The sequence below is a fragment of the Phyllobates terribilis genome, unplaced genomic scaffold (assembly GCF_046119375.1).
Source record: "Phyllobates terribilis strain yellow unplaced genomic scaffold, ASM4611937v1 Scaffold_9__5_contigs__length_417890890, whole genome shotgun sequence".
Taxonomy (NCBI): domain Eukaryota; kingdom Metazoa; phylum Chordata; class Amphibia; order Anura; family Dendrobatidae; genus Phyllobates; species Phyllobates terribilis.
The window spans coordinates 371,135,360-371,162,273 of record NW_027362769.1 but is presented as its reverse complement, the minus strand read 5'-3'; the positions used below and the strand labels follow the sequence as shown (position 1 = coordinate 371,162,273).

Here is a 26,914-nt window from a genome sequence, read left to right as displayed (position 1 = left end):
CAAGCAACATTCAGCAAGTCGATGACATCATTCGTGGTGACCGCCGGGTGACTGCAGATGAATTGTGTGGCATTATCTGCCTCAGTAAAGGCAGTGTGATGAAAATTATTGGACAACTGGGATGCAGAAAAGTTTGTGCACGGTGGGTCCCAAGAATGCTTTTTACCATGCTGGAATACATGCCCTTGTTAAACGGTGGACCAAGACTGTGGAAATGGATGGAGATTATATTGAAAAGTGACAAATTAATCGTTAATGTTGTGGTTTTCAACCTATGTAATTGCATTTGAATTTCTTGCCAATTAAAAGGAGAAAAAAAATAGGAGGCATTACTTATTGACTGACCCTCGTATATATACTTGTACCTTATTTTTTACTGGTATCATTCACCTTCGACTATTGCGCATTCTTTTTATTTATACTTCTTTCATCTACTCCTCATTCATTCATGCTTGCCCATCTGCATTGTGCCATCCCTTGGGGTCAATATCTGTGCTGCTAATTTTTCCATTTGTCTGTTTCTTAACCTTGGATGGCTCCCTTGTACAATATTTTTTATATGTTTTTATCTATTTTTCACTGAAGTTTATTTTACGCAACATACTTTTTGGACCATAAGACGCACCCCAAATTTTGGGGTGGAAAATAGGAAAAATAGGGGTCAGTTTTATAGTCCAAATTTAAGATATCTGGCGGGCGGTGGTGGAGCAGGGTCACAGAAGGCATAGTCCCTTCCTCAGGAAGCTGGCAGCAGCAGAATTAGGGCAATGCTGCGGGTCCTGGGTGGGAAGAGGGGGTATCTCACTGGTGCGATGCTGTGGGCCCGGTGTCAGCGATGAGGCAGAGCAGAGTGCATCATTGCTTTCTTGGCGGCCACCTTCCTGAAGCCGTGGCGGTGTGTGCGCAGATTGGAATCTCGGCCCAAGTGTGTCTTACAGTATGAAAAATACAATATATAGCGCTATTGATTCCACCAGTGCTATGGAGTCTGATTCGGAGTCGTGGAGTAGGTGTCCATTTTGGTGGAATTGGAGTCGATATAAAATGGACCGACTCCATCGCCTAAAATATATAGTAAATTGGGTACAGTAGTTCAATGCAGTTTGTGGGGAATATTTTTTTCATAAGAATTTTGGAAAGTACTGAAATGTTCTATAAATGTCTGTCCTATTCCTGATCTAGACTTTTAGCTGAGATTAATCTGTGCTACAGTAAATTTATCACTTAAACATGAGCCATGTATGAGGGAGTCGGAGTTGGAGTCGGTGTCATGGAAATTGAGGAGTAGAAGCTGGAGGTTTGGCTTACCGACTCTACAGCCCTGGATTCCACAGCGCTTTACGGACATTATCGGCACTGTCCCTTTGGGGCTCACAATCTAAATTCCCTATCCGTATGTCTTCTTTATGTGAAATGAAACCGAAGAACCCGGAGGAAACCCACACAAACACGGGGAAAACATACAAACTCCTTGCAGATGTTACACTGATGTTACCAGATGTTAAGGTATTTTGAGAAACACCTTAACGTGGCTACCAGGTACACATGAATTGGCCAATTTATGCGCTAAGATTTCTCATTTATTTGTATTTTCTAGAGCAGTAATGCTATACAAATTTCATATATTTCATATTTGCATACTTAGTGTTGCAGTGTGCTGCTTTGTTTTTTATTCCTTGCCGATGTTGTCCTTGGTGGGATTTGATTCCAGGACTGCAGAACTGCTAAGTAACAGTGCTAACTAGTGAGCCACCGTGCTGCCCAAAAGTTGTTCACTATTGCATTTATGTATGCTCTTAGTCATGCTTCTCATGTTAGGGTCTTTATGATCTGCTGCATGTGACCTTTATATGTGGGACTATATCGGTATCATCACAAACCTTAGTGGTGGCAGTTTAGGTTAGTATTCATGAGATTGAGTTACACATTTGAGAGTTGTAATGATATTAGACAGACTAGGTGGTCTTGCAGTGGACACCCCCGGTCACATCCACACATTATGCCAGCATCACCCACCGAGTGTGTTCACGACAGTGGCCTTGCATATAAGAGAGGAATACTGGCAGATAGCTAGGCGAACATGTTCTAGCTCTTTAGTTTAAGCCAGTGTTTCCCAAACTCCCATCCTCACGGCCCCCAACAGGTCATGTTCTCAGGATTTCCTTAGTATTGCACAGGTGATGGAAGTATCATCAAGGCATCATGAATTCTCTCAACTGTGCAATACTGTGGAAATCCTGAAAAACATGACCCGCGGGGGCCGTGAGGACTGGAGTTTGGGAAACACTGGTCTAGACCTTACTGAGCTGCATGTGAATATAAAAAAGGGGCAGACAATTCCTCTAACATCACAAGTGAACACCATAAAAAAAGAAAATTGCTACTGACCCCAGAAAAAATAAAAATGTACCCCAAAAATTCCAAGCAAAACTATTGTTATAGGATGGAAAAATTAAAATGTTAGGGCATTTGAAATTTGAAGACAAAATAATGAAGGAAATCACTGGACCCTGCTCCAGCGACCCCTGCTTCCATCACTAGGCTCCGCTATACTGACTGAGGGCAGCACTGGTGATATAGGAGGTGGTGATGTCGGCATCAGTTGGCGGCTCTGGTGCCAAACGAGCTTGTAGTAAAAGTGTCCATCTAGAATATTCCACGTGAGTTTTCCTTCTGTCTGTGACTATATTTTACATTCTTATTTTCACAGTTTTGAAATCCAGGCAAAAATCTGATGATTAATCCACAAGCCATAATGGAGAAAGGAGAAAGCGATGTGCAGGGAGATGAGTGGTGGTGCAAAGAGGAAGTTCTTACAGGTAACCGTCCTGATAATAATAATAATCTTTATTTATATAGCGCCAACATATTCCGCAGCGCTTTACAATTCAGAGGTTCATATAAAACAGTCATAAGTAACATAGCTAAAGATAATACAATAATTAAAGCAAAAATAATGAAATAATGACGACCCTGCTCGTAAGCTTACAATCTACAATGAGGTGGGGGTGACACAAAGTACAGTGGCTTATTTACAATGATGGTCCGGCCATCTTGAGGGGATGAGGGATAGATAAAGGCTTCATGAGCTCATCACCAGCCAGTATCTGTAGTGCTTTTGGGTTCGTTGGAGACTTATGTTTGGAAAAATAAGGGATGGGCTATAAGAATATAAAAGGACTTCGATTAGGGAACGTGATTGGCCGCCCTAAATAGGTGTGCTTTAGGGAGTGCCTAAAACTGTGTAAGTTGTGGTTCGTCCTAATTTCTTGGGGTAGAGCATTCCAAAGAATAGGTGCAGCTCGGGAGAAGTCTTGAAGCCGGGAGTGGGAGGTACGGATTAGTGCGGATGTTAGTCAAAGTCGCTTGCGGAGCGTAGAGAACGGGTAGGCCGATAAACAGAAGTGAGGGAAGAGATGTAGGGGGGTGCCACACTGTGGAGAGCTTTGTGGGTGAAAACAAGCAATTTAAATTGGATCCTATAATTCATGGGCAGCCAGTGCAATGACTGGCACAGAGCGGAGGAGTCTGAGTAACAGTTAGCCAAATAGATGACCCTGGCTGCAGCATTAAGGATGGACTGGAGAGGGGAAAGTTGAGTGAGTGGGAGGCCAATTAATAGCGAGTTACAGTAGTCGAGGCGAGAGTGGATCAGGGCAACAGTGAGGGTTTTTGTTGTTTCCAAGGTGAGAAAGGGGCGGATTCTAGAGATGTTCTTCAGGTGCAAGCGATAAGAGGGGGTAAGAGATTGTATATGGGAGGTGAAAGAAAGATTGGTGTCAAACAACGCCCAGACAACGCGCCTTCTGGCTCGGCGTTATTGTGGTTCCACACACGGAGAGAGAGATGTCAGATTTAGAGAGGTGAGTAGACTGCGGGAACAGAAGTTCAGTTTTGGAAAGGTTGAGTTTCAGATAGAGAGCGGACATGATGTTAGAAACTGCGGCCAGACAGTCACTGGTGTTCTGTAGTACAGTGGGGGAAAGGTCAGGGGATGAGGTGTATAGTTGTATGTCATCAGCATAAAGATGGTACTGAAAACCAAATTTGCTGATGGTCTGTCCAATTGGGGCTGTGTAGAGAGAGAAGAGGGCCAGGGACTGAACCCTGAGGAACCCCAATAGTGAGAGGAAGGGGGGAATAAGTGGAGCCAGCTAACGATACACTGAAAGAGCGGTCAGATAGGTAGGAGGAGACCCAGGAGAGAGCAGTGTCCTTTATGCTGATTGAGTGGAGCATAGAGAGTAGGAGGTGGTGGTCAACGGTGTCAAAAGCTGCAGAGAGGTCAGAAAGAATGAGCAGAGAGTGATCGCCATTACGTTTTGCTGTCAGAAGGTCATTAGTTACTTTGATGATTGTAGTTTCTGTAGAATGTATGGGGCTGAAGCCGGACTGTGATGGGTCTAGAAGAGAGTGAGTGGAGAGGTAACTGGTAAGGTGGGAGTAGACCAGGCGCTCCAAGAGTTTAGAGATGAAGGGAAGATTGGAGACTGGTCTGTAGTTGTTTGTGCAGGAAGGGTCAAGGAAGGTTTTTTTTTAATAATGGGGTAATGATGGAGTGTTTGAAAGAGGAGGAGAAAATGCCAGAAGAGAGGGAGAGGTTGAAGATTTTAGTTAGATGAGTAGTGACGACTGAAGAAAGAAACTGGAGTAGATGTGAGGGGATGGGGTCAGTGGTGCATGTAGTGGGATGAGAAGAAGAGAGGAGCCTGGAGACTTCTTCTTCTGTGACTGGGTCAAATGTAGAGAGTGATCCAGAGGGGATGTGGGGAGGGATGGGAGTCACGGCACTTGGTGGCTGGGAGCTGATGATTTGTGAGCGTGAAGGAGAAAATGTTATGATCAGAGAGGGGAAGAGGGGAGTTATCTAGGTGGGGGATTGAACAAAGCCGGACAAAGACCAGATCAAGGGTGTTTCCGTCTTTGTGTGTCTCAGATGTTGACAGCTGTGAGAGGCCAAGAGAAGTGGTTGAAGATAGAAGCTAGGATGCGGATGAAGAGGTGGGGCTGTTTATGGGGATGTTAAAGTCTCCCAGGATAAGAATTGGTATATCTACCTAATCTCCTACTGATGAGGAGTCACCACAAAATAATAAGAGAAAAGTCACATTCTCCTCATTCAGCAGACTGGACTATTCTGAGCTAGAAGTTTTATGTTTTGTGTTTTTTTTTTTTTTTAGTTTTTTGGGCTGTAGATTCCCCCATTCAGCTAAAATACAGTTTATATATGGCTGACAGCGTGATTGCGCCATGTGTGTTAACACCGGCTGTTCATCTATAATATGGATTTAAGAATAGATCGAGATGATAGATCATCAATGACACGTAACAAACCTCTTTTAGTGTTCTTCAGAACTAAAATGTAATCTAATTGATATACTGGACAGAGCTTCAAAAATACTCATCTTAAGATAATTGCCTCATCGTTACAGCCAGGAGTAGATTATAAGAGAAAGCAGAATAATGCCTGGGCTTATCCAGCCTTATATTTGGGCCAATGCCATGACTTACTAATGCACGACCATACGGCTCCTCTGCTCTACACTGTGCATGGAGCTGTCAGGGAGCTTGTGAGATTTTCTCCACCTGATAGCACTGACCCGTGATACGAGTGGTAGAATATGACCGTGTCCTGGGCTCTGTCACATGGAAGTTGGGGTGCTGGTGAATGACTTGAGGTAGTCACTGAGCAATAGACAAAAGCTCCACAGCACTCATCGGGGTATACAATATATGGAACCCAATTTTTCTTCATTATTCAAGAACAGTCCAGGCCACAGACATGTAATTAGTGATATTAGTGTAGACATACAATTATACCCGAGTCTGCTGTTCAATGTCTCTCCTGAATCCTCTATAGTCATGCACGTTCGGCCAAGCATTAATCTGTTCTCTGGAGGGAGAAGAAAGATGTTCCCAATATGACCCAATAGTGCTCGTTACAGGCCATTATCTGCTTTCGTAAAGATAAAGTGGTAATTTGCAGGTAAATAGCATTTAACCTCTTTCTGAGTTGAGACGTATAAATACGTCCATGTGGCCTGTGCCTTAATAATCAGATACATAATGATACGTCTCGGAGATCACGTGGGCACAGAGCCTATGCGGGCGCAATCGCCGCCGGGTGTAAGCAGATTCTGACAGCTGACACGCTGGCATTCAGTGCCAGGGGCGGCGCTTTAACTCCCTAAATGCTGCAGCATTTAGCAAGCAAGCAGAGGGACAGAAGCACCACTGCTCTTGGATCGGAGACGCCGCAACGTCATCGCAGGGTCCCGATTGTTTCCATGGTTACTTGATGACGTCATGATGACATCCGAGTCACCAGGCACTAACAAGGTAGTTAGATCATGCGCAGTGCATGATCTAACTATCTTGTGTCTGCAGGACTGACGGCTATAAGGCATAGCAGTGATCCTGCATTACTATGTCTTATAACAGCTATCAGACTGCAGAAAGTGAAAGTCCCATAGTGGGACTAAGTAAAAAAGTGAAAAAAAAAAGTTGGAAAAATATTTTTTTACAAATGAAATAATAATATATACAGTACAGACAAAAAGTTTGGACACACCTCATTTAAAGATTGTTCTGTATTTTCATGACTATTAAAATTGTACATTCACACTGAAGGCATCAAAACTATGAATTAACACATGTGGAATTATATACTTAACAAAAAAGTGTGAAACAACTGAAAATATGTCTTATATTCTAGGTTCTTCAAAGTAGCCACCTTTTGCTTTGATGACTGCTTTGCACACTCTTGACATTCTCTTGATGAGCTTCAAGAGGTAGTCACCGGAAATGGTTTTCACTTCACAGATGTGTCCTGTCAGGTTTAATAAGTGGGATTTCTTGCCTTATAAATGGGGTTTGGACCATCAGTTGTGTTGTGCAGAAGTCAGGTGGATACACAGCTGATAGTCCTACTGAATTGACCGTTAGCTGCTTTTTTCTTGCCATCATACAAATTCTAAGTAAAGAAAAACGAGTGGCCATCATTACTTTAAGAAATGAAGGTCAGTCAGTCCAAAAAATTGGGCAAACTTAGAAAGTGTCCCCAAGTGCAGTTGCAAAAACCATCAAGCGCTACAAAGAAACTGGCTCACATGAGGACCGCCCCAGGAAAGGAAGACCAAGAGTCACCTCTGCTTCTGAGGATAAGTTTATCCGAGTCAGCAGCCTCAGAAATCGCAGGTTAACAGCAGCTCAGATTAGAGACCAGGTCAATGCCACACAGAGTTCTAGCAGCAGACACATCTCTTCAACAACTGTTAAGAGGAGACTTTGTGCAGCAGGCCTTCATTGTAAAATAGCTGCTAGGAAACCACTGCTAAGGACAGGCAACAAGCAGAAGAGACTTGTTTGGGCTAAACAACACAAGGAATGGACATTAGACCAGTGGAAATCTGTGCTTTGGTCTGATGAGTCCAAATTTGATATCTTTGGTTCCAACCACCGTGTCTTTGTGCGACGCAGAAAAGGTAAACGGATGAACTCTACATGCCTGGTTCCCACCGTGAAGCATGAAGGAGGAGGTGTGATGGTGTGGGGGTGCTTTGCTTGTGACACTGTTGGGAATTTATTCAAAATTTAAGGCATACTGAACCAGCATGGCTACCACAGCATCTTGCAGCGGCATGCTATTCCATCCGGTTTGCGTTTAGTTGGACCATCATTTATTTTTCAACACACCTCCAGGTTGTGTAAGGGCTATTTGACCAAGGAGGAGAGTGATGGGGTGCTACGCCAGATGACCTGGCCTCCACAGTCACCAGACCTGAACCCAATCGAGATGGTTTGGGGTGAGCTGGACCGCAGAGTGAAGGCAAAAGGGCCAACCAGTGCTAAGCATCTCTGGGAACTCGTTCAAGATTGTTGGAAGACCATTTCCGGTGACTACCTCTTGAAGCTCATCAAGAGAATGCCAAGAGTGTGCAAAGCAGTCATCAAAGCAAAAGGTGGCTACTTTGAAGAACCTAGAATATAAGACATATTTTCAGTTCTTTCACACTTTTTTGTTAAGTATATAATTCCACATGTGTTAATTCATAGTTTTGATGCCTTCAGTGTGAATGTACAATTTTCATACTCATGAAAATACAGAACAATCTTTAAATGAGAAGGTGTGTCCAAACTTTTGGTCTGTACTGTATATATATAGTACCCATAAATAAGTATTATTATGGAAAAACTTTTTACTCTATAAAATATACAAATGTAGAGTCGCTGTAAACGTACTGACACAAACAATAAAGCTACCTTATCAATTTTACCACACGCGGAACGGCATAGAAAAGAAAAAACAATTCCTGAATTGTTGGTTTTTGTTTACTCTGCCTCCTAAAATTCGGAATAGAAAGCAATCAAAAAATGTCACATGCCCGATAATGGTGCCAATAAAAACGTCAACTTGTTCCACAAAAAACATCCCCTTACAAGACTCTGTTGGCCGAAATATGGAAAAACTATAGCTCTCAAAATATAGCGATGCAAAAACTAGTCTTTGCAAACAAAAAAAAGCATTTTTTAGTGTGACAACTGCCAAAGATAAAAACCTGATACAAATCTGGTATCGCTGTAATCGCACCAACCCGAAGAACAAAGTTGTCTAATCACTTATACCGCACAAGTAACAGTGTAAAAAATAAATAAAACCAATTTTTCACCTGCTGCTGATTTGTTCATTCTGCCTCCCAAACATTGCTGTATGGCTCAGCTCACATTTATTCTGTGCTGAGCGCTTACGCCGGGGTTTCCGTGTAAATCTCAGAAATACGCGAGTCAGATGAAACCCCCGGTGGAAGATTACCTATAATGAGAAAGATGGAGGCACTGTGGACGCCGTCTGGTCTGTGATCCCATGGTGTCCGTCTTTTTATTAGGCGTGCATGAAAGTGCCGTCGGCCACAGTTTTGTGAACCTCTAAAAAGAAAAAAGGACACCGCTAAACAGAGGCCACATGGAGTCCAGAGTAACTCTATTACCTCATTATAGTGAATGGATCCCTCGTGGGTTTTATCTGAATTACGTCACTTGGAGATTTAAATGGAAACCCGGATATCAGTGGTCAGCTTATAGCACAGGATAAATGGGAACATTTTACATAACATTTAGGATTACAATAAAAGCTTTGACTCAATCCACAAAAAAAACAAGTCCCCACTCAGGTACGTCATCTGTTAACGGAAATATAGTGGGCTTCCACATGACTAGTAGCACAAAGGCTCTGGAAATGTGAAATGGCCCTTGCTCCCAAAAGAAATTCAGCAAAATCTGTGCTCCCAAATACAAATGCCGACCTCCCTTTTGAGTTAGCGTCCACATGTTTGTCATTTTCACATGTTTGGCATGTCTATAGGGATGAGAGCCCGCCTAATTTATGGGTGCATGTCTCCAGAAGCATGAGCTGGGCACAGCGTACTGGTCACCACAACAGCAGTTTGCAATTTTCACTCCTGAACATCCGCTGCTGTTTGTCTCTGGAAAAGACCTATAGAGTAAAAATCGTCACTACAACTCTAGATAAATTCCCAAAGGGATTTAATTTCCAAAAATGGGGTTGAGGGGGGGTATGCTATTCTAGCACCTAGGGGCTCTGTATGTAGAGTCAACATACTATTCTAGAAAAATCTGCGCTCCAGGAGGCAAATGGCATTCTGTCCCTCCCGAGTCTCGCTGTGTGGCTAAGCAGTACTGTGCCGCCACATATGGGGTATTTCTACATTCAGCAGAAATTGTGGGACAAATTTAGTGCTATTTTTACACATTTTCCAGTGTGAAAATGTAAAATCTGGGGCGAAAACAAAATTTTTGTGGTAAAAATGTAATTTTTTTTTCTTTACTGCCCAATGGTATAAAATTCTGTGATTCAACTGTGGTGTCAATATGCTCACTGCACCCCTAGATTAATTAATTGAGAGGTGTAGTTTATAAAATGGGGTCTATTATGGGGGGTATGCTTTTCTGGCACCTCAGGGGCACTGAGAATGTGACATGGCACCCTCAAACAAGTCCAGTAAAATCTGAACTCCAATATGGTGCTTCTTCCTTCTGAGCTTTGCACTGTGCATCAAAAGTAGTTTTCAACCACAAACGTGGTATTGGCGTACATAGGAAAAATTGCACAACAAATTTTGGGTTCCATTTTCTCCTGCTATCCTTGTGAAAATTAAAAAAATTGGGGCTAAAACAACATTTTTGTGGGAAAAATATATATTTTTAATTTTACAGATCCTCATTGTAAAATTCTGTGAGGCACCTGTTTGTTCAAATTGCTCACCACACATCTAAATAATTTCCTTGAGTGGTCTACTTTCCAAAATCTGGTCACTTGTGGGTTTTTTCCACTGTTTAGGCACATCAGGGGCTCTCCAAACGCGATATGACACCCGAAGATTATTCCTTCAAAGTCTGCGTTCCAAAATGTCACTCCTTTTCTGAGCCCTGTCCTGTGCCCAAACAATAGTTTTCCCTACATATGGGGTACCTGTGTGCTCAGGAGTAACTGCACAACAAATTTTGGGGTCCATTTTCTCCTGTTACCCATTTGAAAATAAAATATTTGGAGCTAAAAAAACATTTTTGTGGGAAAATAGGATTTTTTTTTATTTTCACGGCTTCACGTTATAAACTTCTGTAAAGCACTTGGAGGTTCAAGATGCTCACCACACATCTAGATAAGTTCCCTGAGGGGTCTAGTTTCCAGAATGGTGTCACTTGTGGGGGTTTCCACTGTTTAGGCACATCGGGGGCTCTCTATTGCGACATGGCGTCTGCTAATTATTCAATCAAATTTTACATTCAAAAAGTCAAATGGCGCTCCTTCCCTTCTGAGCCATGCTGTGCGCCAAACAGTGTTTTTTTCCCACATATAGGGTATCGGCGTGCTCAGGAGAAATTGCACAACAAATATTGGGGTCCATTTTTTCCTGTTACCCTTGCAAAAATAAAAAAAATTGGGTCTAAAGTAAAATTTTTGTGAAAAAAAGTTAAATGTTCATTTGTTTTCTTTCACATTCCAAAAATTCCTGTGAAGTACCTGAAGGGTTAATAAAGTTCTTGAATGTGATTTTGAGCACCTTGAATGGTGTAGTTTTTAGAATGGTGTCACTTTTGGGTATTTTCTGTCATAAAGGCCCATTAAATGTGGTCCCTAAAAAATTGGTTTTGTCAATTTTATTGGAAAAATTTGAAATCACTGGTCAACTTTTAACCCTTATAACTTCCTAACAAACAAAAAAAAATTGGGTTCCAAAATTGTGCTGATGTAAAGTAGATGAGATTGCTAAATTGCTAAAAAAAAAATTGCTAAATTTTCGCCAAATTTCCGATTTTTTTTCAGAAATAAACTCCAGTCATATCAAATAAATTTTACCACTATCATGAAGTAGTGTCACGAAAAAAAACTGTCTGAGAATCAGTGGGATCCGTCAAAGCGTTCTAGAGTTATTACCTCATAAAGTGACACTGGTCAGATGGTAAAAATTGGCCTGGTCATTAATGTGCAAACAGCCTTCGAGAGTAAAGGGGTTAAACCATGTTAGGCTGTTTTACTGGAGGAGAGGCTACTGGGAGAAAATTAAGTTATATTTTCTCTGTAGCCGCTTTCTTCCAGTCATTGAGGCGGTGCAGGAAGCTGTTACAGACGTTGCTCAGACAGAGATGACTTCTACAACCGTCTACTTCCCCTAAATACTGAAAGCGAGCAGCTGCAAGGAGAATATAACTGAAGATATAGGAAGTTGATTGGGAACATTTTCTATGCACACAAGGGATACGTTGCCGACAACTAATATATACATAATATGGGATAATTGACGAATGCTTTATTCCTTGACATTTGATGTTCGCACAGGGCAGTGGTCAGGAAGGAACTTCAGTACAATTGATTCTTTGTGCAATCATCACATCATATAAAATACACTCTAGTCAGTTAATAATAAAGCATTATACCGTTCGATTTGTATGAAATTTTTTACTTTATTCTTAAATTTGTAATTTTTGTATTTAGAGGAATATGATTGTTAAGGTTTTGTTCAATAATCAAATCACTTTTATTCTTGGCAGATGAATACACCAGCAGCTTCGAAGGAAATCTGATTTCATATGTTAAAGTAGAAGATGGTAGCTTCAAACAAGAAACATATGAAGAGCATGGCCACATCTTAGAAATACCCTCAGCCCCTCATATCAAAGAACTATCTACTAATACATCACAGACTGTGAAGCAAAATAAAAGAAGTGTGAAAAGTAAAAGCGCGCCCTCAAGAAAGAAGCCAATTTCATGCTCAGAATGTGGGAAATGTTTTGCTCAGAAATCAACTCTTGTCGCACATGAGAGACTTCATACAGGAGAGAAGCCATTTTCATGTTCAGAATGTGGGAAAGGTTTTGCTCAGAAATCAAATCTTGTTGTACATGAGAGACGTCACACAGGAGAGAAGCCATTTTCATGTTCAGAATGTGGAAAATGTTTTACAGAAAAATCAACTCTTATTGTACATCAGAGAAATCACACAGGAGTGAAGCCATTTCCATGCTCAGAATGTGGGAAATGTTTTACTAAGAAATCACAACTTGATATACATGAGAGAATTCACACAGGAGTGAAGCCATTTTCATGTTCAGTTTGTGGGAAATGTTTTACAGATAAATCAATTCTTGTTACACATGAGAGACATCACACAGGAGAGAAGCAATTTTCATGTTCAGTATGTGGGAAACGTTGTAATAAGAAATCTCATCTTATTATACATGAGAGAATTCACACAGGAGAGAAACCATTTTCATGTTCAGAATGTGGGAAATGTTTCACAGAAAAATCAAGACTTGTTACACATCAGAGAGTTCATACAGGAGAGAAGCCATTTTCTTGCTCACAATGTGGGAAATGTTTTGCTCAGAAATCAAATGTTACTGAACATGAGAGATGTCACACTGAAGAGAAGCCATTTTTATGTTCAGAATGTGGGAAATGTTTTACTGAGAAATGTCATCTTATTTGGCATATGAGAATTCACACTGGAGAGAAGCAATTTTCGTGTTCAGAATGTGGGAAATGTTTTAATAACAAATCTCATCTTGTTAGGCATGAGAGAATTCACACTGGAGAGAAGCCATTCTCGTGTTCAGAATGTGGGAAATGTTTTAATAACAAATCTCATCTTGTAACACATGAGAGAATTCACAAAGGAGAGAAGCCATTCTCATGTTCAGAATGTGGGAAATGTTTTATTAGGAAATCACATCTTGATAGACATCAGAAAAGACACACTGGGAATAAGCAATTTTAACCTCTTAATAACCAAGCCCAATTTTTCATTTTATTGTGGTAATAACAATGGAATTTTTCAACTTATGCCAGTTACCTGACAATTTTTCTTTCCTGACACATTTTATTTTATGTTAGTAATACATTTAAATCAATATATTTTGCTTTGATTTATTACAATTTAAGAAATTTGACTAAAAATGAATCATTTACAGTATTCAAACTTTGATGATACCCATAAACCAAATAGTTATACTACACAAAAAAAGTTAATAAACAACATTTACCTTCTGTTTTATTATGTCACCATAATTCTTGAAACGTCTTTTTATTTTGTCAGAATGGTTAAAAGTTTAGCAGGAAGTTTTCATTATTTTAGGGCAGTTTACAAAACTTATTTTCCAGTATGTCTCTCTGGACAGCACACCAGGAGGTAGTCCTTCCGTGACCTATTAAAAGACAGGATTACAGAGAGGTTAAAAGGCCTCACTCACCTCCACCCTCCAGTATTTTTCCTGTCCCCACAAGGGATGGTCGCATGAGAGGTTGCTCCTAGAGTCAAGATATCTTATCCTGTGGAGCATCAGAGTATGGACTCAGGGGGATCGGGTGGTCTTTGTCTTCCCTTCCCCCTGTCAAACAGTCCAGGACAACACCTCTCTGGGTGGAGGTCCCTCAGCCAACAGCCAGCCTGTGCACATCTGCAATAATGCAACACTGCTGGTTGTGACGCTGCTTCCCTCCATGGTGGGCTTTCGGCATTACCAGCTTCCCCTGTTCATCTAATGGTAAGCAGAGGCAGCATAGGTAAGTGTATGGTGTAAATGTCTTGAAGGACAAGGCCTCTGGGTTGACATTAGCCTCATGCCTTTATGTCGAAGATGGGCCTAGGGCCTCATGTGTTGAAGTTTGGCTCAAGTGGAAGCTAGACCTTCGACCTCGAGGCTAAAGTTTGTCCGTATGTCTGGGGGGCTACATCTCATGATTGACTTCAGTTAGTCACATGTTATGGATGTACAGGGCTCATGATTGGGTTTCAGAGTTTGACATGGGCCGAGCATTTTGTGGTTGAATAAACAGATGTTTTCACTATTGTCTGCCAGACCAGTATCAGTCTAGCTACTCCTGCCATAGGACGACACCTGGGATTAATACAGCACATTATATCTGAAGACTGCTCTCCACCTGTGCCACATTAAATTGGCTCATCAGACAATTGACATGTACCACTCAAAGTAGAGCGTTATCCTGAATTCAGATAGTTTGATCTCTTAAATGTAACTCTTGAGTCTAGTCTCGCAAGCGCGGCCATTGCGGAAAAAAACGCGGCATGTCCATTTTGTGCACGTTTACGCTGCAAATTTGCGCCCATTGACTTTAATTGAACCGCAGCAAATCTATACAGTACAGACCAAAAGTTTGGACACGCCTCATTTAAAGATTTTTCTGTATTTTCATGACTATGAAAATTGTACATTCACACTGAAGACATCAAAACTATGAATTAACACATGTGGAATTATATACTTAACAAAAAAGTGTGAAACAACTGAAAATATGTCTTATATTCTAGGTTCTTCAAAGTAGCCACCTTTTGCTTTGATGACTGCTTTGCACACTCTTGGCATTCTCTTGATGAGCTTCCAACAATCTTGAAGGAGTTCCCAGAGATGCTTAGCACTTGTTGGCCCTTTTGCCTTCACTCTGCGGTCCAGCTCACCCCAAACCATCTCGATTGGGTTCAGGTCTGGTGGCTGTGGAGGCCAGGTCATCTGGCGTAGCACCCCATCACTCTCCTCCTTGGTCAAATAGCCCTTACACAACCTGGAGATGTGTTTGGGGTCATTGTCCTGTTGAAAAATAAATGATGGTCCAACTAAACGCAAACCGGATGGAATAGCATGCCACTGCAAGATGCTGTGGTAGCCATGCTGGTTCAGTATGCCTTCAATTTTGAATAAATCCCAACAGTGTCACCAGCAAAGCACCATCACACCTCCTCCTCCATGCTTCACGGTGGGAACCAGGCATGTATAGTCCATCCATTTACCTTTTCTGTGTCGCACAAAGACACGGTGGTTGGAACCAAAGATCTCAAATTTGGACTCATCAGACCAAAGCACAGATTTCCACTGGTCTAATGTCCATTCCTTGTGTTCTTTAGCCCAAACTTGTCTCTTCTGCTTGTTGTCTGTCCTTAGCAGTGGTTTCCTAGCAGCTATTTTACCATGAAGGCCTGCTGCACAAAGTCTCCTCTTAACAGTTGTTGTAGAGATGTGTCTGCTGCTAGAACTCTGTGTGGCATTTACCTGGTCTCTAATCTGAGCTGCTGTTAACCTGCAATCTCTGAGGCTGATGACTTGGATAAGCTTATCCTCAGAAGCAGAGGTGACTCTTGGTCTTCCTTTCCTGGGGCGGTCCTCATGTGAGCCAGTTTCTTTGTAGCGCTTGATGGTTTTTGCAACTGCACTTGGGGACACTTTCAAAGTTTTCCCAATTTTTCGCACTGACTGACCTTCATTTCTTAAAGTAATGATGGCCACTAGTTTTTCTTTACTTAGCTGCTTTTTTCTTGCCATCATACAAATTCTAACAGTCAATTCAGTAGGACTATCAGCTGTGTATCCACCTGACTTCTGCACAACACAACTGATGGTCCCAACCCCATTTATAAGGCAAGAAATCCTACTTATTAAACCGGACAGGGCACACCTGTGAAGTGAAAACCATTTCCGGTGACTACCTCTTGAAGCTCATCAAGAGAATGCCAAAAGTGTGCAAAGCAGTCATCAAAGCAAAAGGTGGCTAGTTTGAAAAACCTAGAATATAAGACATATTTTCAGTTGTTTCACACTTTTTTGTTAAGTATATAATTCCACATGTGTTAATTCATAGTTTTGATGTCTTCAGTGTGAATGTACAATTTTCAAAGTCATGAAAATACAGAAAAATCTTTAAATGAGAAGGTGTGTCCAAACTTTTGGTCCATACTGTGTGTGTGTGTGTGTGTATATATATATATATATATATATATATATATATATATATATATATATATATATATATATATATACACACACACACACCTATACACAGCTATGGTGCTCATGCTGTATATGTATGTATATATATATATATATATATATATATATATATATATGACAGTGGGTCTGGAAAGTATTCAGACGCCTTTAAATTTATCACTCATTATTTCATTGCAGCCATTTGGTCAATTCTAGAAAACCCAGAAATGTAGAAGTTTTTGCAAATTTATTAAAAAAGAAAAACTGAAATATCACATGGTCATAAGTATTCAGACCCTTTGCTCAGATACTCATATTTAAGTCACATGCTGTCCATTTCCTTGTGATCCTCCTTGAGATGGTTCTACTCCTTCATTGGATTCCAGCTGTGCTTAATTAAACTGATAGGACTTGATTTGGAAAGGCACACACCTGTCTATATAAGACCTCACAGCTCACAATGCATGTCAGACCAAATGAGAATCATGAGCTCAAAAGGAACTGCCCAAGGAGCTAAGAGACAGAAATGTGGCAAGGCACAGATCTGGCCAAGGTTACAAAAGAATGTCTGCATTATTCAAGGTTCCTAACAGCACAGTGGCCTCCATAATCCTTAAATGGAAGAAGTTTGGGACCACCAGAAGTCTTCCTAGACCTGGCCGTCCAGCCAAACTGAGCAATCGTGGGAGAACAGCCTTGGTGAGAGCGATAAAGAAGAACCCCAAGATCACTGTGGCTGAGCTCCAGAGATGCAGTAGAGAGATGGGAGAAAGTTCCACAAAGTCAATTATCACTGCAGCCCTCCACCATTTGGCCCTTTATGGCAGAGTGGACCTACGGAAGCCTCTCCTCAGTGCAAGACATATGAAAGCCCACATAGAGTTTGCTCAAAAACACATGAAGGACTCCCAGACTATGAGAAATCAGATTCTCTGGTATGATGAGATGAAGATAGAAGTTTTTGGTGATAATTCTAAGCAGTATGTGTGGAGAAACCAAGGCACTGCTCATCACCTGCCCAATACAATCCCAACAGTGAAACGTGGTGGTGGCAGCATCATGCTATGGGGGTGTTTTTCAGCTGCAGAGACAGGATGACTGGTTGCAATTGAAGGAAACATGAATGCGGCCAAGTACAGAGATATCCTGAATGAAAACCTCTTCCAGAGTGCCCTGGACCTCAGACTTGGCCAAAGGTTCACCTTCCAACAAGACAATGACCCTAAGCACACAGCTAAAATAACAAAGGAGTGGCTTCAGAACAACTCTGTGACCTTTCTTGACTGGCCAAGCCAGAGCCCTGACCTCAACCCAATTGAGCATCTCTGGAGAGACCTGAAAATGGCTGTCCACCAACGTTCACCATCCAACCTGACGAAACTGGAGAGGATCTGCGAGGAAGAATGGCAGAGGATCCCCAAATCCAGGTATGAAAAACTTGTTGCATCATTCCCAAGAAGACTCATGGCTGTACTAGCTCAAAAGGGGGCTTCTACTCAATACTGAGCAAAGGGTCTGAATACTTATGACCATGTGATATTTCAGTGTTTCTTTTTTAATAATTTTGCAAAAATTTCTACATTTCTGTTTTTTTTCAGTCAAGATGGGGTGCAGAGTGTACTTTAATGAGAAAAAAATTAACTTTTTAGAATTTACCAAATAGCTGCAATGAAACAAAGAGTGAAAAATTTAAAGGGGTCTGAATACTTTCCGTACCCACTGTATATATTATATATATATGTATATGGCACGACCGATGGTAACTGCATTAACCCCTCCAATTGACGGGTTAATAAAGATGCAGTCCCTAAATTATTATTTTTCATTATTTTTTAATTAATTTTTCCCAAAAATTTTGACGTGGGCTTCGCCATATTTTTGTATGCCAGCCAGGTACAGCAGGCAGGAAAGGGCTGCCCCCAACCACCAGCTGTCTATTTGTACCTGGCAAGACACAACAATATAGGGAAGCCCTTTTTTTATTATTTCATGAAATAATTAAAGAAAAAATACGTGGAGCTTCGCCCTATTTTTGTGTCCAGCCAGGTACAACTAGGCAGCTGGGGGCTGGAATCCGCAGCGCAGGGAGGCCCAAGCTTTCTGCCCCCCCCCTGCAAATTGCAGTCCACAGCCACCCCGGAAAATGGCGCGTTCATAGAAGCGCCATCTTCTGGCGCTGTTCCCAACTCATCCAGGGCCCTGGTGCGGTGGCTCACTGGGTAATAAAGGGGTTAGGGCCAGCTTGGTATTATCAGCTGGCCATAAGCCCGAAATTCATGGGGTCACGCCAATATTAGACATGACCGCCATGAATTTCTAGTAAAATATTTTAAAAAAACAACACCCAGAATAAAGTCCTTTGATTGAAACAAATACACATTCCTTTAATATTCTAAATTAAACTCTACTTACCGTCACGCCCATTCCAGCTGAAGCCAATGTCTTCTGCAATAAAAGTAAAATAATAAACCAACCTCATCCTTACCTTTCCTTGGTTCCCAGGACAGCTTCAGCTCTGCTACATCGAGATGACAGGCTGGACCGCAGCAGAACGCTGCCATCCAGCTTGCCATGCCGCAGACACTGAGAAGCTTCTCAGTGGAGCTCCTCAGTGTCTCGCTATGACGGCATCCAGATGAGCCGAGTTCATGTCCAATGAACTCAGCTCACCTCATGCACATCACTGACAGCGTGGGAGAATTCTCCTGCGCTCAGCGCTGAGTGCAGGAGAATTCTCTCACGCTGGGATGGCATTCTGATGACAGGCTGGATCGCAGCTGAGTGCTGCCATCCAGCTTGTCATCCTTCAGAGACACTGCAGAGCGCAAGCATGCCTGCGCTCTGCAGTGTCTATGAAAGATGGCATGCTGGATGGCAGTGCTCAGCTGCCATCCAGCCTGTCATCTCAATGCCATCCCAGCGTGGGAGAATTCTCCTGCGCTCACCACATGCGCAGTAGAATTCTCCCACGCTGTCAGTGACTTGCATGAGGTGAGCTGAGTTCATTGGACATGAACTCGACTCATCTGGATGCCATCACAGCGAGACACTGAGGATCTTCACTGAGAAGCCTCTCAGTGTCTGCGGCATGGCAAGCTGGATGGCAGCTTTTGGCTGCGATCCAGCCTGTCATCTCGATGTAGCAGAGCTGGAGCCGTCCTGGGAACCATGGAAAGGTAAGGATGAGGTTGATTTATTATTTTATTTTTATTGCAGGAGATCATTGGCTTCAGCTGGAATGGGCTTGATGGTAAGTAGAGTATAATTTAGAACGTTAAAGAATTGTGTGTTTATTTCAATTAAAGGACTTTATTCTGGGTGTTTGTGGGGTTTTTTAACTTTAACTATGGGGTTAGTAATGGGGGTGTCTTATAGACGCCTCTCCATTACTAACCTGGGCTTGATGTCAGCTGGCATTATAAGCTGACATCAACCCAAACCCTATTACCCCACTGCCACCGCTACAGGGCAGTGGGAAGAGCGAGGCCAGAATTGGCGCATCCTATGGAAGCGGCATTTTTAGGGCGGCTGACGGCTGGTGTTTTTAGCCTGGGAGGGGGCCAATATTCATGGCACCCTTCCTGGGCTATTAATATCAGCCCCAGCTGTCTGCCTAGCCTTTGGTAGCTATTAAAATAGGGGGGACCCCACGTCATTTTTTTTGGGGTCCCCCATTTTAATAGCTAGTAAAGGCTAGGTATTCAGCTGGGGGCTGATATTAGTAGCCTGGGAATCTCCGTGGCTATTACCCCCTTCCCAGGCTTCAAACATCTGCCCCAGCCGTCTGCTTAACCTCCGCTAGAGACTAAAATTACGGGGAACCCCACGCCAATTTTTTTTTTAATAAATCCTTTAACACTAAATGACAAGTACAGTAACCAACACTACCACTGCACTTATTATATATGTGACTGCCATGTTTCTGTCTATCTAATCTATGTGTGATGCTCTATTCTTTCTGTTCTAAATTGTCGGGTACCGGTGTATGCCGCTGCTGAATTGCCGGTTTTTCATGTTTCACTGTGAGCACTGTTCCCATCGATTTGGGCAATCACTGTAATGCCACAACTACCATGGCTGTGGCATTACAGTGAGTTGCAGACAATCCCTGCATGATTGATGCTCTAAATAGCGCCAGACATGCAGGACGGGACCTGAGCTCCCGCTCGAGCATCTCGAAAGTACTCGGCGAGCTCCAAGCATCTCGAGTACTGAGATGATTGGGCGAGTACCGAGCAGTGGCGAGCATGCTCGCTCATCACTAATAAGCATCCCAATACTCTGCCTATTTATCCATATACTAAAGGTTATTGGTTTGATCTTCCGGCAATCCAGGGCCTCTGTCCTGCAGGACGCTTTGTGCTACGGTAAGCTGGTCTGTAACCAAGGTTTAGTCTATATACAGTAATTTAGAAGCCAATATCACACGTGGCTAGATACAGTGAAAGAGAAGACGGTATCACATGATAGGATTAGGACACATAGCTCAGCAGACAGTATCACACATAAGATTAGATAGAGCAGTTCTGCTCACAGTTGATAGGATTAGATACACCCACACAGACGGATATACATTAGACTTTATCTTCACCTGCCTCTGCTCCCTATGTAGCCTCACTACTTCACCTTTTCCCCTATCTGACCACCATCTACTCACTTTCCAATCCTTGTCCTCTTCACCTGCCCCCCATGTCCAGCAAGTAGTGCAACCCGCAGAAACCTCACACACCTAGACATTCACACTCTGACTCTTTTCTACCTATATCCTCCATATCTTCACTCCATGACACAGACAGTGCCATCACTTTCTACAACCTCACACTCATATCAGCTACTGACTTGGTCTCCCCTCTTGTATATGGCAGAGTGTGACAAATCAATAGATAACCCTGGCACAATAACCTCACTAAAAAGATTCGACAAGTGTCCAGGATTGCGGAGCGACGCTGGAAGAAAATGCACTTGCAAGAAGACTTCAGCACATTCAAAACAGCAACTTTCACATTCAAGTCGGCCTTCACCTCTATTAAACAGCTCTACTTCACAACCCTCGTATCTTCTTTATCCCACAACCCCAAACAGTTATTCAACACTTTTAACTCTCTCCACTCCGACCTCCCTCATCTCTGCAGAAGACTTTGCCGCAGATTTCAAAAATAAGATCGACCCCTTCGCAATAACCTTCCTCCCCACCATCACTGAAGGAGAGCTTACTCATCTCTTCTGTCTTCTCCAAATCGACCCTCACCACTTGACCCCATCCCACCTTCTCCCCAAACTCACCACCCTTATCCCAGGCTTAACTCACCTCTTCAACCTACTGCTAACTTATGGTACCTTCCCTTTTGCTTCTAAACATGCCACAATGACGCCTATCCTAAAGAAGCCATCCCTCAACTCGACCTCTACGTCTAGCTATCGCCCCATATTGCTGCTCCCGTTCACATCCAAATTCCTCAAACAGCATGACCATGCTGAACTTTCCTCTCATCTAACTCATTCTTTGACAACATACAATCCAGCTTCTGTCTCCACCACTTCACTGAAACTGCCCTAACCAAAAATTACTAACCAATTCACGTATTTTTCGGACTATAAGAAGCACCGGACCATAAGACGCACCTAGGTTTTAAAGGAGGAAAATAGGAAAAAAAATGTAACCAAAAAATGTGGTCATGATGCCCTGTTATGGGGGAGGGGGCCTGCTGCTGACACTGGTATTGGGGTAATGTCCCCCAATTCTGTTAATATCCTCCATCCTGGTATGTATGGCCCCTCCTTCCTGGTATAAGTGGCCCCCATCCCATCCTGGTATGCATGGCACCCCTTTATCCCCCATCCTGGTATGCATGGCACCCCTTTATACCCCATCTTGGTAAGCATGGCACCCCTTTATCCCCCATGCTGGTATGCATGGCACCCCTTGAGCCCCCATCCTGGTATGCATGGCACCCCTTTATACCCCATCTTGGTATGCATGGCACCTATTTATACCCCATCCTGGTATGCATGGCACCTTCTAAGCCCCCATCCTGGTATGCATGGCACCCTCTGAGCACCCTTCCTGGTATGCATGGCACCCTCTGAGCCCCCATCCTGGTATGCATGGCACCCCCTGAGCCCCCATCCTGGTATGCATGGCACCCCCTGAGCCCCCATCCTGGTATGCATGGCACCTTCTCAGCCCCCATCCTGGTATGCATGGCACCCTCTGAGCCCCCATCCTGGTATGTATGGCACCTTCTCAGCCCCCATCCTGGTATGTATGGCACCTTCTCAGCCCCCATCCTGGTACGTATGGCACCTTCTAAGCCCCCATCCTGGTATGTATGGCACCTTCTGAGCCCCCATCCTGGTATGTATGGCACTCCTCTGAGCCCCCATCCTGGTATGCATGGCACTCCTCTGAGCCCCCATCCTGGTATGCATGGCACTCCTCTGAGCCCCCATCCTGATAAGCATGGCACTCCTCTGAGCCCCCATCCTGGTATGTATGGCACCCACTGAGCCCCCATCCTGGTATGTATGGCACCCTCTGAGCTCCCATCACGCTGCCTACAAAAAACAAATGAACAACCATACTCACCTCCTCTCTCTTCCAGCGCAGTCCCGCTCTGCTGCTGACACTCTCACTGTGTGAGTCACGCATGGCAGGGCATGCATGGCGTCCCTGCCATGCGCCCTCACACAGTGTGAGACACTGTGCTGGAATAGTCACTGCTCCCCACGCCAGAACTCTGTGCAATGACCATTCAGTCTCTTCAATAGCAGGCACACTGTACCGCAGCGCAGCTCCTGCTTCCGCTCTGTGGTTAGTGTGCCTGCTATTAAAGACCATGGATATTCACTACAACCCATGGGAGTAGGTTGTAGCGAATATTCATGAGCTTTAATAGCGGGCACACTGACCGCAGAGCGCAGCAGGAGCCATGCTGCGGCTCCAGTGTGCCGGCTATTAAGAGAAATGAATATTCATTACTCTTCACGCCCATGAGCGTGGGGAGCAGGGAATATTCATTTTCTTTAGTAGCGGGCACAGTTACGCTACAGCAGGCAGCTGCTGCCTCATGTGCCTCGCTGATCCCCTGCTGCTGCTCCCCCACACCCACCACCATGCAGCCATACAATATTATAGTATTCGGACTATAAGACGTACCTCCCACTTTCCTCCAAAATTTTGGAGGGAAAAGTGTGTCTTATAGTCCGAAAAATACGGTGCTAACAATCAAAGTAAATAGACAATTCTCTATATTCCTCCTTCTAGACCTGTCCTCTGCCTTCAACACAATTACCACATCCTCCAACTACAAATCCTCTCTTCCCTTACCCTCTCCTGGATCTCCTCATACCTTTCCAACCGCACATTTAGTGTCTCCCACTCCCATATTACCTCCTCATCCCGCCCTCTCTCTCTTGGTGTCCCTCAAGGCTCTGTCCTGGCGCCCTTACTCTTCTCAATTTATACCTTTGGCTTAGGACAATTCATAAAGTCCCATGGCATTCAGTGCTTCCTATATGCTGGTGACACTCAGATCTATCTCTCTGGCTCAGACATCACCTCTCTGCTGTCCAGAATCCCAGAGTGTCTATCAGCCCAGTGGCGTACCGTCCATAGAGGCAGACCACGCGACTGCTATGGGGCCCCAGCGTTCAGGGGGCCCGGAGCCTTCTGCTCTGTCCATAGACACGCCCCTCTAGATCACTGCGTGCACAGCAGAGAGGAGCAGAGAGGAGCTGAGCACCCGGAGTGGAGCATGGTGATCATTGGAGCCTGGCTAATGGAGACAGAGGGAGCCATCCTGGATGCAGGGGTGAGACTCACTGCAGGTTAGCAGGGCAGCGCTGAGTTCTCTGTGTGGATGTGCGGGTGTTAAGGCAGGGGGAGGGGTCGTAAATAGAATTCTGCTATTTACAGGTTTCTGGGGAGGAGGGCTGTGATTGTGCACAAAGAGAGTCAGGAAGCCTCTTTCACATCCAGTCATTATCACACTGTCCTGTGTCAGCCACCAAAAGACTTGAGGAGGAACTTCTGGGAACAGAGGGGATTACAGCTGAACATTAATAAATTGTATAAATTACTGCTTTACACACATTTATCTGCACGGCAGCTCATGCTCTCCTAGTCAGGACTTGTAAGGGTCTGTGGGGGTCTTATACCGTGATGGGGACTACTGAAAGGGGGTCAGCATATGATTTGGGGGGCTTGTGGCGACCATCATATTGTGGTGGGGACTACTGTGGGGGCCAATATTATTTATTTATTTTATTCTCACCTTATTATTCGGATTATAAGACACACTTTTTCCCCCAAAATTTGGGAGGAAAAAGGGTGTGCGTCTTATAATGAAAAGTTATGGTTACTTGGGGGGCGGCGTCGGATAGGGGTCCCAAACACAGGAGATTGGCGGCGGCTGCAGCAGTAGCGGGGCGATTCTTCGGCCCCGCCCTCAGAAGAAATGTCAGTGATTCAAGGCGGTGGTGGTGGCGGCGGGAGCTGGTCGAGTTCTCTAGAGATCTCGATCTGTGCATGCACCGGCGGTCATTTTCCAAAAGCACAGCGCAGGGCTATGTACAGGATAGGGAACCTCGCCTCCGCTCACCGCCGACTTCTGAGGACAGGGCCGCAGCATCGCCTTGCTGAACTCGCCTAGCTCCCGCCGCCACCACCACCGCCTTGAATCACTGACATTTCTTCTTAGGGCGGGGCCGCAGCATCGACCGTCTCCTTCCGCAGCCTCCTCTGCCTCCAGTCTCCGGTATGTGTGAGCCTGGCTCCTGTGACCCCCCCCCTCCACTACAACTGCCCCCAGGTAAAAAGGATTGTAAGGCGCACCATTTTATTTAAAAAAAACAAACAAATATTTTTCCTATTTTGCACCCCAAAATTTGGGGTGTCTTATAATCCGCAAAATATGGTATATATTTATTTTATTCACTTATATTACGCCATTAATTCCACAATACTTTACAGACATTATCGGCACTGTCCCCATGGGGCTCACAATCTAGATTCCCTATCAGTATGTCTTTGGAGTGTGGGAGGAAACTAGAGAACCCGGATGAATCCCACACAAACACAGGGAGAACATACAAACTCCTTGCAGATGTTGTCCTTGGTGGGATTTGAACCCAGGACCCCAGCGCTGCAAGGCTGCAGTGCTAACCACTGAGCTACCATACAATGCTAACTGCTGAGCCACCGTGCTGCCCTATTGCTGTGTGTGGGGGAAATGTGCTGACCATAATACTGTGAGTACCTTCATCATATTGTTTGGAGGTCCTGTGGAGGGCCTATGGGGCCATCAAACTGTGTGAGGATCATCATACAATGTGGGTCTGTGGGGATCATCATACTTTGTGGGGACCTTCATACTGTGTGAGGGGGGGGTTGCTGTGGGGGGGTGTGGACCATCATACTGTGTTTGGGTGCTGTCAGAGCTATCATATTGTGTGGGTGGTTGTGTGGACATCATACGTTGCTGGGGGGACTATGGAGTCATCATACTGTGCAGGTGGGGGTTACAGTAGGGGAATTTACTGTAGGGGTTATCATACAGTGTGTTGGATGCATTTTTGGGGGTATTTAAATCTATAGGGCGATAAAAGGGTTGAGAACACTAAGGCTATGTGCCCATGATGCAGAAATGCTCCGGATTTTTTCCTGAGCGTTTCTGCATCTCCCTGGCAGAAAAAAACGCATGCGGATTGTACATGTGGATTGTACGTGCGGATTGTACGTGCGGATTGTACGTGCGGATTGTACGTGCGGATTGTACGTGCGGATTGTACGTGCGTTTTTCCTGCCAGGGACAAGCGGATGTGAAGCGTTCTTCACATGCATTTCCGCATGCGGGTGTCAAGCGCTTTCCAAGCGATTTTAGCATCACTTGGAAAGTGCTTGACAACTAGGTCACACTATATAAATCCATGCAACCGGCATGAATTTATATAGTGTGACCTTTAGAATGGTTAAAAATAAAAAAATAAACCTAAACTTGGCCCCCGCAGTCTTGCAGCGCTTGTTCCTGGCTGCCAGCTGATAGCGGGACACTGTACTGAAAGACCTGCCTTCACATGACTGTGACGTCAGCGCAGGTTCTTCAGTCCTGCGCGATCTGTCGGCAAGCACAGGGAAGGAGTCCGGGGGCCGTCGGAAGGTGAATATAATCTTTATTTTTTATTTTATTCTTGTTTTTACAGTTTCTATGGTACCTGGGTGTGGAGGAGAGTCGTATCTTCTCCACACCCGGGTACCATCCGCACATTAGAACGCGCCAATTACGCAAGTACAGATGCAGTGTTGCGGAATTGGCGCGTTCTAATGCAAGTCAATGGCGGCGAAAACGCGGCGCTTCCGCAAAATTACTGGACATGCTGCGGATTTTTGAGCGCAGCATAAATGCTGCGGAAAAATCTGCATCATGGGCACTGAAAGTGCGGAATTGCATAGGGGACCATGAGGGAAGGTTTACTAAGCGTCTCCTAAGCGTTTCTGCTGCTTAAATTCCGCAGCGTAAACGCTTGGAAAACGCATACTGGGCACGCAGCCTTACGCTGTGTGCCCACTATGCGTTCTCCAAGCGTTTACGCTGCGGAATTTCCGCAGTTTAAACGCTAC

General features: G+C 44.0%; 1 protein-coding gene across 1 annotated transcript in view; it reads left to right on the top strand.

The window, feature by feature from the left end:
* LOC141161411 (uncharacterized) overlaps positions 1–26,914 on the top strand; it is a 122,594-nt gene that overhangs the window by 14,303 nt on the left and 81,377 nt on the right. The window contains exons 2-3 of the mRNA XM_073646221.1: positions 2,711–2,819; positions 12,070–13,291. Coding sequence (XP_073502322.1) covers positions 2,735–2,819; positions 12,070–13,291 — 1,307 coding nt within the window. The 5' untranslated portion in view covers positions 2,711–2,734. The remainder of the gene's footprint in view (positions 1–2,710; positions 2,820–12,069; positions 13,292–26,914) is intronic.